The sequence below is a fragment of the Eleginops maclovinus genome, chromosome 21, assembly GCF_036324505.1.
Source record: "Eleginops maclovinus isolate JMC-PN-2008 ecotype Puerto Natales chromosome 21, JC_Emac_rtc_rv5, whole genome shotgun sequence".
NCBI lineage: Eukaryota > Metazoa > Chordata > Actinopteri > Perciformes > Eleginopidae > Eleginops > Eleginops maclovinus.
Genome location: NC_086369.1, coordinates 7,619,619 through 7,633,390, shown reverse-complemented (window position 1 = coordinate 7,633,390; position 13,772 = coordinate 7,619,619). Strand labels below are relative to the sequence as shown.

General features: G+C 37.5%; 2 protein-coding genes and 1 long non-coding RNA gene across 4 annotated transcripts; 1 reads left to right on the top strand and 2 right to left on the bottom strand.

Annotated features, from left to right (window-relative positions):
- Positions 1–1,877: 1,877 nt before the first annotated feature.
- On the bottom strand, positions 1,878–7,990 carry LOC134883876 (uncharacterized). The gene is made up of 3 exons (XR_010168345.1): positions 4,957–7,990; positions 4,658–4,709; positions 1,878–2,114 (listed from the first exon to the last, which is right to left on the bottom strand). It is a non-coding gene; the product is annotated as an uncharacterized LOC134883876 (long non-coding RNA).
- LOC134883874 (toll-like receptor 13) lies at positions 4,074–10,356 on the top strand. Of its 2 annotated transcripts, XM_063912339.1 has the most exons (4): positions 4,074–4,232; positions 4,416–7,013; positions 8,259–8,376; positions 8,857–10,356. In XM_063912339.1, exons 2-4 carry the CDS (start codon positions 4,484–4,486, stop codon positions 9,095–9,097), a joined length of 2,889 nt encoding a protein of 962 aa, XP_063768409.1. In that variant the 5' UTR covers positions 4,074–4,232; positions 4,416–4,483; the 3' UTR covers positions 9,098–10,356. The 2 variants fall into 2 exon arrangements, with proteins under 2 accessions (XP_063768409.1, XP_063768410.1); XM_063912340.1 differs by having other exon boundaries at positions 4,089–7,013.
- Positions 10,289–12,261, bottom strand: ccl20b (chemokine (C-C motif) ligand 20b). Its single transcript, XM_063912341.1, has 4 exons — positions 12,075–12,261; positions 11,714–11,816; positions 10,728–10,802; positions 10,289–10,638 (listed from the first exon to the last, which is right to left on the bottom strand). Exons 1-4 carry the CDS (start codon positions 12,154–12,156, stop codon positions 10,593–10,595), a joined length of 306 nt encoding a protein of 101 aa, XP_063768411.1. The 5' UTR covers positions 12,157–12,261; the 3' UTR covers positions 10,289–10,592.
- Between the last annotated feature and the right edge of the window lie 1,511 nt (positions 12,262–13,772).

Sequence of the window (13,772 nt, the reverse complement as noted above, 5' to 3'; positions counted from 1 at the left end):
GCAAAATACGCTCTAAATTGCAAGGGCTGTTTTTACCTGGTTTTAATGGAAAGACGGTTTTATCTGCGTATGCGGACGACATCGTTGTTTTTATTGGTGACCAGAGGGATGCAGACATTTTAACCAATATTGTGACAGATTTTAGTTCAGCATCGGCAGCGAGGGTCAATTGGAAGAAGAGTGAGGCCCTCGCTGTCGGTGAGTGGCGTGGCGGTCTCCCAGTTCTTCCCCAGGGCATGACATGGAAAAGAGATGGCATAAAGTACCTGGGGGTGTTCGTAGGGAACACAAATATAGTCCAGAAGAACTGGGAGAACGTCACAGAGAAGATTGAGGAAAAACTGTCCAAATGGAAGTGGCTGCTCCCGCAGATGTCTTTTAAAGGTAGAGTTTTGGTTTTAAACAACCTTGTGGCATCCCAACTGTGGCACCGTCTTACCTGTGTAGACCCTTCCTCAGGCCTACTGGCCCAAATACAAAAGAGATTGGTAGATTTCTTTTGGGATGGGCTACACTGGGTGCCACAGGGGGTGCTGTTTTTATCTAGAGAGGAGGGGGGACAGGGCCTTGTCCGCCTGGCCAGCCGAACAGCCACTTTTAGAATGCAGTTTCTGCAAAGGTATCTTACCGGCCCGGCCGATTTGGTGTGGAGAGATGTGAGCAGCTGCATTCTAAGACGCGTGAGTAACCTGGGGCTGGATGCTGCTCTGTTTTTAACTGATTTAACCATTTTAAAGTTAAGTGGGTTACCTCCCTTTTATCAAGGTGTTTTTAAGTCTTGGGCCCTTTTTAACCATAAAAGGTGTCCAAAGACAGACTCTCTGCACTGGTTGTTAAAAGAGCCTCTGATTCATGGAGCCAGGCTGGACGTTAGCTGCAGCGAGACACCAGGACTGGCGGTGGCGCTGCGCAGATCTGGGACCCTGAGCCTTCAGCAGGTGGTGGATGCAGTGGGGCCGGAGCTGAGCGATGCCCGGGCCTTGGGCTCTCTGCTGGGTCTACACTCTGTCCGGGTGGTCCAGAGGATCCTGCAACTCTGGAGCCGGAGTCTCTACGCTGAGGAACAGAGACTGTTAAGGAGCTACGGACAGGGCAGAGCCAAACCAGACCCAACAGACCCTTTTCCCGGAGATATACGAGAGCTGACGGGCCCCCTGCTCAAGGTTGCAAACCCAGAGAAAATGACCATGCACAAAGCTGACAAAAAGACTATATACATTGTAAAAACCATAAACAAAAATGGACTGAAGGACAGGGAATTAAATACAGACAGACTTCTGCAATAAGTCCCCTCTCCACTGTGTGGAGCACTAGACTGGGTGCCGGAAACGGACCAGGCCCACAGTGGAGGATTTTGTACAAACCTCCCTTAAAAAAACGTACTGCCGACCTCCAGTGGAGAATTTTACACGGCGCTATCGCCTCCAATTCTTTTATTTCCGTCATTAATCCTGCTGTTAGTAACAACTGTCCATTTTGTGGTTTTAGAGAGACTGTTTTCCATGTTTTTACAGAGTGCCAGAGACTCACGGGTTTCTTCTCTCTTTTAACATTGGTTTTTAGTCTTTTTAGTATAGCTTTTGCCGAGAGCGTGTTTATCATGGGAGCTTCATACAGAAAGACAAGCAAAGAAAAGTGGCAGCTCCTAAACTACCTCTCTGGTGAAGCTAAAATGGCTATCTATGTAAGTAGGAAGAACAGAGTGGAAAACAGGAAGGGAAAAGAAGCAAAAGCGATCTGGCAATATCAGAGCCAGACTCTGGCTAGAGCATCGTTTTTATAAAAACATCGGGGACTTGGAAGCTTTTAAACAACGTTGGTGCCATAAAGACATTGTATGTTCTGTGGTTAATGAGGATTTGCACTTTACACAAGTCTTTAAGGCTTAGCTTTTTTATTTATCTATTCTAGGTAAATTGAGTTGTGTTGTACTTGATGTAAATGTACATTTGCTAAACCTGTAATAAAGTGTTTTTCTAAAAGTCAAAAGTCTTCTTCTTCTTCTTCATCAGGGTTCGAGTCCCACTGCAGTCAGTCGTTGTGTCCATGGCCTGGACTCTTCACCCCAATTGCTCCTGTGGGGATTGTCCACCTCATGGAATGAATGTAAGTCGCTTTGAATATAAGTGTAATAAAAACATAAATTAATCAAAAAGCAGAAATGTATTACAGAAGAACAAGTGCCACATGCAGTTAATAAAGGTTACTTCCCCAAATGAAGGAAGAAAAACTAAATTCTTCCTGTGTGCTGACTGAGAAGGGCTAACACTAAATGACTAACAGAAACAAAACAGTATTACATCAAACCTGAAAGTCTTACTGCATTATATTCCATTACATTTCGATGTGTCACATAGCGCAAGAATATAAGGACTTTCCATCCATAGTCTCCCTCTACAGTGCATTTGTTTATTAATGCACCACATCTCTACCTCATTTTGTTTTAATGAATTTGAGCAGTGAAGTTTCTCAACAATCAATGCCCTCCCTGGCTGAGGAAGTTACTCATTAACGAGACAGCTTTAAGAGGAAGTGTGATTTCTTTGTTTGATTTTCTCACACTTGGTTGAGGCCCCTCATTGTTCGATTTTAAGAAATGTATCTAACCAACAGTGCATGATCCATAAAATAAGAAGTAAAAAAGGGAATAGGGAAATTATAACGGAAGGGAATTAACATTAACATTCTGGAACTTTGAGAAGTATGATAAAGTTATCTCAGAAATGTGTTTACAAACTGTACATTATATAACTATATAACGTTACTGATTTCCCAATAAAGGTTTAGAGGCTTATATACTGTACATATAACTCTGGAAAAAAATTAAGAGACCACTGCAGCATAATCAGTTCTTCTGGTTTTACTATTTATAGATATGTCTTTGAGTCAAATGATTTTTTTATTTTATTGTATTTTATAAACTACTGACAACATTTCTCTGTGTTTGAATTCAACAGACACTTGAATGGCATACATGTAGAGATAGAGTTTCAAGAAACATTTGGAGTGTTCCCTTTTTTCCGGAGCTGTATATCATTTATGCTGCAGTTGAACAGCCGCACTGCCCTCCACTCTCACTTCCTTGTGTGATTTCTATAAAAGAGGACCTGGTTTTACTATTTATAGATATGTCTTTGAGTCAAATGATTTTTTAAATTTTATTTCATTTATGCTGCAGTTGAACAGCCGCACTGCCCTCCACTCTCACTTCCTTCCTCACCCTCTCCACCAGGTGCTGACCTCATAGAGAAGCACCTTCAGCAATAGACTCATTCCACCCCGGTGTACCACAGAACGCCACAGGAAGTCCTTTCTCCCTGTGGCCATCAGACTCTTTAACTCATCCACCTCAGGTCGTTAGAGGAACATTGGAGACTCAGTGACACTTTATTTCATCGCAATGCTGTCATTTCACTTTAATTTCACTTTCACATGTCACTTTATTCACATGTCACTTTATTTAGTACCGTATTTAGTATTTAGTATTCAGCTTAGTTTTATTAGTTATCTTATTACTGTACTGCCATTTGCACTATACGTATTGTTGTACCTACGTAGTTACTGTAACTATTTCACTGTTTCATATTTGCAAAGCTGCTCTTATTGTTGATACATTTAGTTTATATTTAGTTACACTTAGTTTATACTTAGTTATTTTAGTTTATATTTAGTCATATTTGATGTATATTTAGTGTATATTTAGTAGTTTAGTTATATTGAGTGTATATTTCTCCTTCCTTCTTTGTATTGAACTGTTGCACCTCAATTTCCCTCGGGATAAATAAAGCTTCTTGAATCTTGAATCTTGAATCTTTCTATAAAAGAGGATCTGGTCTTTGATCTTTGAGTCAAATGATTTTTTTTATTTTATTGTATTTTATAAACTACTGACAACATTTCTCTGTGTTTGAATTCAACAGACACTTGAATGGCATACATGTAGAGATTGAGTTTCAAGAAACATTTGGAGTGTTCTCTTTTTTCCGGAGCTGTATATCATTTATGCTGCAGTTGAACAGCCGCACTGCCCTCCACTCTCACTTCCTTGTGTGATTTCTATAAAAGAGTATAGACATATTTGTCCACACAGTCTATTGCATGGTAAAGGATACCATTTCTACTTTTTTTTTTTATCTGAGAGGAACCTTTTATTTGACAAAGGAGGTGCATTTTAGTAAAAGAATCTGCAGCTACATCATCAGTTTTTAATCAGCTCTTCTTTCTGAATCACAGTGAGTATCAGAAACTATTTCTGCTAAAGCATTTAGATCAAGTGAACTCTCTGAGCTCAAATGTTCAGTCTTGTTCTGCACCTACTTGTGGTTGTCATTTATGTTGAGTATGAATGTTTGAATTGTTAGTGTTTGTTGTTTATTTCTGCTTTTGATGGTGCTGTTTTGTTTTGGAATTTCCAGGATCACCTTCTGGTGACTTATTCACCACGTGGACTATAGAAATTCTTTGTTTTTTTAAAGATTTAAAAATGGATTCGAAAGTGAAAGAGGACAGATCAACGCCAAAACGAGGATCCAAATTGTTCAAACTAAGTTTTTTTTTCGTTTTGCTGAATATCAGCAGTATTTTTGCTCCAGTCTCAGGATTTTCAGTTAAGTCATGCAAAATCAGTTACAATACTGCCATATGTTCTAAGAATCACCTTCAATCTGTTCCTGGAGAAATTCCTGCAACCGTGGGAGGTTTGGACTTGTCTGTGAACAACATTTCAAAAATTCAAGTATCAGATTTCAAAATTCTACCTAATTTGACACAGTTAGACCTTAAAAGAAACATTATTTCTCAGATTGAAGCAGGCGCTTTCAGAAATCTGGCTTCCCTCCAAAAGTTGAATCTTGATAGTAATAAACTTGTTCAACTTGGAGATGATCTTTTTGAAGGTTTGAGCAATCTCACTGAGCTAAATATGAATAAAAATGACATTAAAGCGATTGCACCCACCTCGTTTAGGTCCTTAACAAGCTTGACGCTTTTGGGAGTCTCCAGCAACAAACTGCACAAGATAACAACATTTAATTCCGTAATACAGCATCTGCCAAATTTACAGATTCTTTCAGTTGAAGACAACAATTTACCCAATTTCAAGTCATGGGAAATGACAAACCGCTCACTAAAACTTACGCAACTTCATTTGTCTCAAAATCCCTTTTCAGTCTTTAGTATCACCGAAGATGTTTTTCCAAATCTCACCTTGCTGAACATCGACTGTACTTATAAAAAGCCACCGATGAAATGGGAAGTTGGTAAGACTTTTCTTAGTCAAGTGTCCACTCTTGATATAAGTGGGCTTCAAATTACTCCTGATGACAGGAAAACAATAGAAGAGCTCTTCAACTTCTCACTTACCTTTCTGAAAATGAATGGCATGAGACGCACAAGCCTTCCCAAACTAATCAATCTTACCTGCGCCATCCCAACTGTGTCCAAACTCCAACTCCAAAGCAACAACCTCTTTTTTATCAGGTCAGATTTGTTCAAGGGGTGTATTCATGTAACAGAGTTAGATTTATCACATAATCAAATACGATCCAATAAGATTGAAGACAAGGCCTTCACATATGTTCAAGCTTTAAGGATCTTAGATATGAGTCAAAACAAGCTTGTATCTGTTCCAGTTGCCACTAGCAATCTACCAAGACTTGTAAAGCTGAATTTCAGAAGGAATAACATCAGCAGACTCGAGTGTCACGATTTCACTAATCTGACAAGGCTCAGAGTGCTTTACCTTCATCAGAATCAAATTTCAGCTCTAAAAAAATGTGTTTTCAAGGATTTAATAGGATTGCAAGTCTTAAAGCTAGAGGACAACAACATCTACAACTTAGGAGATGCTTTCAAAATGTACTTACCAAATCTTCAACAACTGCATTTGAATAAAAATAAACTCACCTCCATTAAGCGGGGGGACTTTCAAGGCTTGCATTCCCTCAAGAACTTGTCATTATTTGAAAATCAAATTCATATACTTGAAAATGGTTCTTTTATCGGGCTGACAAATCTAACTATTATTCTACTGCAAAAAAACAGTTTAAAAGAACATACATTCAGAGGTGCTTTCAATGATCTAATACATTTGAAAAGATTGGATTTAAGGGAGAATCACATTCAATACCGCAGCGATAAAGCTATTTCTGATCCACCATTTTCTCAGCTGTCCGATCTTGAGATACTGGCTATTCCAGCGCAACACAGAAGGTTGAAGTCTCACCTGCCTCGCAACTATCTGCAAGGTTTGACTAACCTTTTGTATTTCGATGCAAGGAACATGCAACTTCTGTACTTCCACAAAGACATGTTTAGTTACACGCCTAAACTGCAAGAACTTGACATTAGCACAAATGACCTAAAGGATCTTTCTCCTGATCTGTTTTTACCAATTGTCAACCTTAAAAGCCTTTACATATCTAGAACAACTCTTGGGTCTCTAGATTTCCTTATTGATGCCAAACTTAAAAACCTGGAGTTTCTACAGGCAAGAAAGAATGCATATTCAATCATCAGTAAGGAAGTTATAACGTCCCTACCGGCTCTCGTTTACATAGATCTTATGGGCAATAGTTTCACCTGTGACTGTGATAATGTCTGGTTTGGCCAATGGGCAGTTAATTACAATTCAACACAAGTGTATGATGCCTCCAACTTTGAGTGCAACTATCCTAAAGGCCTTAAAGGTACGAAACTGTTGGACCTGGACGCACATTCCTGCACAGTGGACATCGAATTCATCTGCTTTATCACCACCACATGTACAACACTCCTGTTTATGGTGGTGACCTTCACCTACCATTTCCTGAGGTGGAAACTGGCCTACGCATACTACATCTTCCTGGCTTGGCTCTTTGACACAAAGCTTAAAAACAAGCAAGCTCCTAATCAGTATGACGCCTTCATCTCCTACAACACCCATGATGAGTCATGGGTCATCAAAGAGCTGGTGCCAAAACTGGAAGCAGAGAAGGGCTTCAGATTGTGTCTGCATCATCGAGACTTCGAGCCAGGTGAGACTGCGTTTTGCACCTTGCACTAAACAAATATTTTAGCCACGCTAGTGAAGTAGCTTTTGAGATGGCAATTTTATTATATCAGGTGGTTGGTCGAGAATCATGGCAGTGTTCAGGGCACAAAGCAACATTGCTAACCTGGCAACTGACCGGGTAACGCGTTCTGACGGAGTGATTGGTAAATGAAACATAGCTGAGCAGAAGTAAAGCCCCGGAAAAAATGAGACCACTGAAGCATTATCAGTTTCTCTGGTTTTACTATTTATATGTATGTCTTTGAGTTGAATGATATATATATATACAGCCGCGGAAAAAATTAAGGGACCACTTCAACTTTTTCTTAATTCTTTATCTCTACATGTATGGCAGCCATTCCAGTGTGTGTTGAATTCCAAAACAGAGAAAATTGCCAGGAGTTTATAGAATAAAATAAAAAACCCAAGAACATTAAACTCAAAAGACATACCTATAAAAAATGTAACTAGAAGAACTGATAATACTGAAGTGGTATACATTTGAAGGTCTCAATAGCACTATCCATCCAGTTAAACACTTTCAAAGAAACTCCGGCACAGATGTCAGCTTTACTGAAGTTTAATGAATTGGTGAAACCTACTGACATCCTTTATCTGTTTTGGAATTCAACAGACATTGGAATGGCTGCCATACATATAGAGATAAAGATTTAAGAAAAATGTGGAGTGGTCTCTTCATTTTTTTCCGGCGCTGTATATTGTAAGATGAGGAAAGTCATGGGGTTTCTGGGAGATGGGTGGAGTATTGCAATCGAAAACATGCATGGGCTTGTGCATAGGGAGGAACAGAAAGGTTGCGCAAAAATGACTACAAACAAGAACAGATGTCACAATTGACCAAAAAGATGTTTGAGTTTTAAAAAATCTGTATAAAAAACACAAATAGGTTAATTACGGAAGAGGATTAGGGCCACATGAATTTTTTTGGGGGGGATGTCAGAATTCTGAGAAAAAAAGTCAGAATTCTGACATCCCCCAAAAAATGTTTTCATATGGCCCTAATCCTCTTCCGCAGTTAAGGAATTTCTTATATATTTTTTATTTTATGATTATTTCCATGACACCGTATCTTAACTGTCTGTAGTTTTGTACTGTATCATTTTGCCAGAAGGTGTCACTATAGTACTTCTTTAACTGCACCATCAGAGGAACTAATCAGGTCAATGTCTGTTATTTTCTACAATTTTTTCTCTTTACTCTTCCTCAGGTAAACCCATCATTGAAAACATAACAGATGCCATCTATGGAAGCAGGAAGACAATCTGTGTCATCAGTCACAAATATCTTGAGAGTGAATGGTGTTCCAGAGAGATCCAGGTGGCCAGGTAACATGCAAACTGACTCTAAACTCATTAGAGCTTAAACACATGGCTGTCCAATGACTCCCTTACTTTTATTTAATGGGGTTTCTATAGTTACTGTGTGCTATTCACAAAACTGTTTCATGCCAAACAATCAATTTCAATGAACATTTTAAAAAAAATCTCCAGAAAATCTACAAAAAAAATGTTAATTTGAGTGTGTTTACATTAACACCATTAAAGTTGCAGCGGCATTAAAGTCTCTGTAAGCTGAAAGAATTTCAAACATGAGTCATAATCTTAAACCTAAACCAAGTCTAAAACTTTGAAAGAATCGAAAATAATTTTTCTGAAATGATTTGTGGATGAATGAGTTTTTGTTTCCCTTTCATATTCAAGACCTTTTTTTACACATTTTGAAAAATAAAAAAATCTTCTTTTATTAGAAGATTAATACAATAAATGAGATGTGAGAAAATCTATCCATCTGTTTCCTCTGTGTAGCTTCCGCCTGTTTGATGAGCAGAAGGACGTGCTGATCCTGGTGTTTCTGGAGGACATTCCCAGCCCTCAGCTGTCTGATTACCACCGCATAAGGAAGCTGCTGAAGAAGAAGACCTACCTGAGCTGGCCTCAAGCTGGGGAGCACCCCGAGCTGTTCTGGGCAAAACTCTGCCAGGCTCTGAAGACCAGAGAAGATCTCAGTGAGGATAGATTACTCCTCACTGTGGGGGACAGACCATGATGGAAAAGAAATCCAATCTTCTTTATGTATGTACAAATTAACCGGAAGGAGGTCTCTGGGATTTCATTTGCATACCAACTAGATCAGCAGCTCTTACTGGTTTAACTGAAATGGAACATTTACTTCCACAGTTTCCATACAAACAAACTGGAAGACCAAGTTATGACTAAGTATGAGTGAAATATGTTTTTTTCCATAAGCCCTGCCTTTCACTTCTTTGGCAGTGATCAGATAATCATGATGCAATGAAGAAATGAAGCAACTGGCTGGAAACAAGAAATTAGCACGCTTGGAAATCTTTCTCTTGTAAAAAAAAAATATATATATTTAAACATTTATTTTAACTTCTTAGATTCAAGGAATACAAAATGAGATCTCTACTTCCCATAATGCTCCTTACAAATTCAAGCTTTATTCAAACCCACAGGACTTTATCAAAAGAGATACCAAAACTTATCAAATATGATACAATCAAATTGTGTGTAATAAGATGGCTTTACTATAACCTTAAAGCTATTCTATTGAAAAATATGTATTTTTCAAATTATATTTCAAATTATTTAATATTGTGTATGCCTATTAATACAATATTGTCTTTTGTTGGCCAAAAACACATTTTCCCACTCTATTCTCTTGTCCTCGTTAATCTACTGTTACATTGAGTCTACTGTATTGTGAAATCATGACCTTTTGTTGACTCATTAAAAACATTCCTGTCTACTGCCATAATCCTGTGCAACAAATCACCTCACCACCTTTGGTTAACTGGACATTTAACATCCACACAGTACATTTATATTCAATTTAAAATTCCACTCTTTGTACTCTTAATGTAAATAATACCTTGCTGTATATTAACTGAAAATTGTCCCTTCAATAAAGTTTTATTTGTCAGATTTGTTTATAGATTGTTTTATCTTCACAGTCAACTGTATATAGTATATATATATTGTTTTACTTTCTAATGATGGTTTATTTCTACTCTTCAATTTCTCATTATTTGCAATTATTATACTGCTGCAACGTAAACATTTCCCAGTCTGGGATCAATAAAGTACATCTTGTCTTATGTTATCGTAACACTGTAAATTAGGGTGACATTTAGAATGTAATTTTTTGTCAATTCTTTTAGATTAAAAAGTGGTATGTACATGTGGATATGCTGAATGTAATGAAACTCAGACAAATGCATTATCAATCATCTCTGTTTTTATAAATTCTTTGACAAAATAAATTACAATGCACATTTTAAAACCCCATTCGTCTCTTAACAATGTCTTTACAAAAATATACATCTGGAATTACACTCTGTAGCTTCAGTGTCTTCATGTCTTCTCTTCGCTGTTTATAAAACCCACAATCTTATAAAATAATACATTTTATAATACTTTAACAAAAATGACATGATAATCCCTATCAGTGTACATGGGTGCATAAAGCATTTTAAATACTAGATATATCCTTCATACAGTAAATCTGCTGATGTGTTGTGGTCTCAGGTTCGGTTTGCTGTGATCCTATTGTTCCTTTCCAACCTTGCACTGCAAAGAATAATAGAAACAAAACATTATTTTAGTTCAATATTTGGTAAGAATACTTATTGAAGTTAGAGACACATGAGTATACTCACTCCAAACATTTCGTCAATCTCTGAGTATGGATGCTCGAAGGGTCGGCGCACACAAACCTCCCTCGGAGATGGAATCTGTGAAAAACATTAAACATATCCTCAAACACGAGACGCATGAATGCAGTTCATCCAGGAAAAGGATATCTTTGTTTTCTCTAGGTTCTCTAATAACCACGCAGTGTCTCTATACTCTACATATGCGTACAACAGTACGGGGGTAGATCCTGCAGCATAATTATTGATCTTGAGTCATCTTACTGGACCGGAAAGACAGGCAAGGAAGTGTGTGCACTCTGGATACACACGCTAACCCGCTAATGCTGTGTTTCGTCACGCCTGGTGCCTGCCCTCGAATGTGGCACGTTAAAGAAACAAGACAAGAAACAGTGTACAATAAAGTACATTTGACCAAGTTCAAAAATCTTATCACACACTGTTAGGTTGTTTAGAGATAAAAATACTTAATAAAGAAAGCAAAATCAATGGCCATTTTAACTGCAGTTTGAATGTAGCATACATTGTTCATCTGACAGAAGGAAATGTTTAATAGAAAGAGGCTCAAGATATTCAAGATATACCATTTAAAATCCCACTGTTAGCTTATTTAAGTATTCCTATCATCTCCTTTTAGCAACTTTTTACAACTTTTTTTCAGACACAAACTTGTCCACTGTCACTATTTCTAAGTAGGTGCACAATGATTTGTCAATTAACTGATTGAAAAATCAGCTCAAATATTAGCAACGTAAGAAAGCAATTATATATGGTGTGTTATTTTGGACACATCACCTTTGTATGTAGAATGATGTAATAGAGATATTTCAATTAAGAAATAATTGCAGATCAATTAATAATATGTATTGTTTACTTAAGTTCTATTGCACCTTTGGTCCATAACATTATGTTTTGCTATCTGTGTGAGACTGTGTTTGAACTGTTCTGCTGTTATTACTGAAGTGCAGGAAGAGATCTAATCATTTACTCACATCACAGTGGGAATGTCACAGGACCTGTTAATGTTCTGGATGGTGTAGCCGAGCAGCGGTTTGCATGGCAATCGACGATTGGTGTACCCCAGGCAGCACCTCGCTGAAATTAAACAGTGAGAAGAGAAATACATCATAAACATTTTATTGGATTTTGTTGATTCTACAAATCCTTTTACCTCAAAACATACAATGGTAAATATGCCTGTTTTCAGAGCTTTAGGATTTGCAAGTACTACTATCTAAAGAAAAAGACATTGCAGGACACGTTTACCTTATCCTGTCATAAATGCATCTACACACCAGAGATGACACAAAAAATACTGCACACGTATTCTGTAGCGAGATCTGTAGAACTCACCTGACTGTGCGTCGCCGATAAAGGTGGACAGGATAAGCAGGGAGCACAGAGTTGCCAGAAAACACACTTTACCGCTTGCCATGGTTTGCTATTCAGTGTGTGCTGCCTGTGTAAAAACACCTGAAGGAACTCAGTGAGAGTGTGACTGAGCCTGCACGCCCAATGTTGTTTAAGTAGTCTCGAACATCTCTGGGATTTTCCCGTGCCCAGCAGAATTGTGCAATGCCATACCATTGTTAAGAATGTGGAAATGGGCCAGGACATGGAGGAAGGTTAAACATTGAATGGAAGCCAGCATGAGTAACCAAGCTTTTTTTCAGGTTTAAAGACTTTTACTTTTAATTGTATTTTAGTTGGCATCACTGACAGATTATTAAGGCCTCCTTTAAATTGACTGTATACATTTGATTTACATAATTATAATGTAGAAGGAGCTTTTGCAAAAGGGATCATTGGATTGAATTTAAAAATAAATAAATAACAGAGTGCTTGAGCAGGGTACTATGTGCAACTTCTTTCCAAGATAGAAACAAAACACTCAATGGTATCTGAGAGTCAGATAACCTCAACATGACCGTAGTGACGAAAGCTAGGGAAAATCCAGGGAGTTAAGTGACTGTTGAAATTACTCCCGGTAAGAGAGGTGATACGATTGTATAAAAAGGGAGGAAATACAATCCAGCAGTATGTTTAAACAGCCTGTTTAGAGGTTAAAAAGACAGAGTAGAAAGTTACATCATTTGTTAAGTTTCAGGATGACAAGAGGTGTTCTTAGTACAGATTAAATACCACAGTACTGGTCTCTAATTGACACTGTATGCATCACATACACTCATTATACTTATAGCAGAATTGTGTTCAAATTTACAGATTATTATCCCATTTTGATGTTTATTGAGGAGCTGCAATGATGTGACCATCCTATAACCACAATAAATATGTAATTTTGTATCATAACACCACAGGTTAGGGACACTCTTCATGGACTTTTATCAGTATTTATTCAGAGACTGCTCATGCTTTTGCTTAAACCGTATCCTTTCCTTTCCTTGATATCTTACTTTTTAATTTGTTTGTATGATAAATTCAACCCGCAACAGTTGTACCAAAACTTCCTAAAATCTGTTTGTGTACAGTATATTTCAAAAATAATTTTGCACAACTTTATTTAATTAACTTGCACCAAATTCTGTGTATTTTTAATATAATACTAAGTTACTGAAGTACATTCAATCAACTTCTATAAAATCAGTTTCTGAAGCATTTAAACAACAGCCCAATGTTTCCTTTGACCTAGAAGCTTTTATATGCTATTGCTTCTATCAAAATTTATGTTGGAGCTATACATTGCCTTATGCTGTTTTTGTTTATAATGCATATAATATTATTATTATTATTGTTTGTATTATTATTTAGTCTTGTTATTTAAGTATGTTAAATTTGTTTCCATGCTTTTATTTTGAAAGCATGTTTGGGCACTGGGTGATTAAGGTACCTGGTGTAAATGTGTATATAGGCTATTGGAGGCAAGTGGTGGTGGTAGGAGAGCAACAGCCGGATAGATTCAAGCTAACAGGAGAGCCATACGAAAGGCTATAGACAAGAAAGATTGGAAACTGTGTTCTTTGTTATTGATACGACAAATAAACGCACAAACGGTGAGTTGTCTGGACTTGGATCATTTTTCCCTGCGTAAGA

Coding starts and splice junctions, on each gene's coding strand:
- ccl20b (XM_063912341.1), bottom strand. CDS start 12,156: ATGGCAAGCGGTAAAGTGTGTTTTCTGGCAACTCTGTGCTCCCTGCTT. Junction 11,817..12,074: donor TATCGGCGACGCACAGTCAG/GTGAGTTCTACA, acceptor GTTTAATTTCAG/CGAGGTGCTGCCTGGGGTAC. Junction 10,803..11,713: donor TGTGACATTCCCACTGTGAT/GTGAGTAAATGA, acceptor TGTTTTTCACAG/ATTCCATCTCCGAGGGAGGT.
- LOC134883874 (XM_063912339.1), top strand. CDS start 4,484: ATGGATTCGAAAGTGAAAGAGGACAGATCAACGCCAAAACGAGGATCC. Junction 7,014..8,258: donor TCATCGAGACTTCGAGCCAG/GTGAGACTGCGT, acceptor ACTCTTCCTCAG/GTAAACCCATCATTGAAAAC. Junction 8,377..8,856: donor AGAGAGATCCAGGTGGCCAG/GTAACATGCAAA, acceptor TCCTCTGTGTAG/CTTCCGCCTGTTTGATGAGC.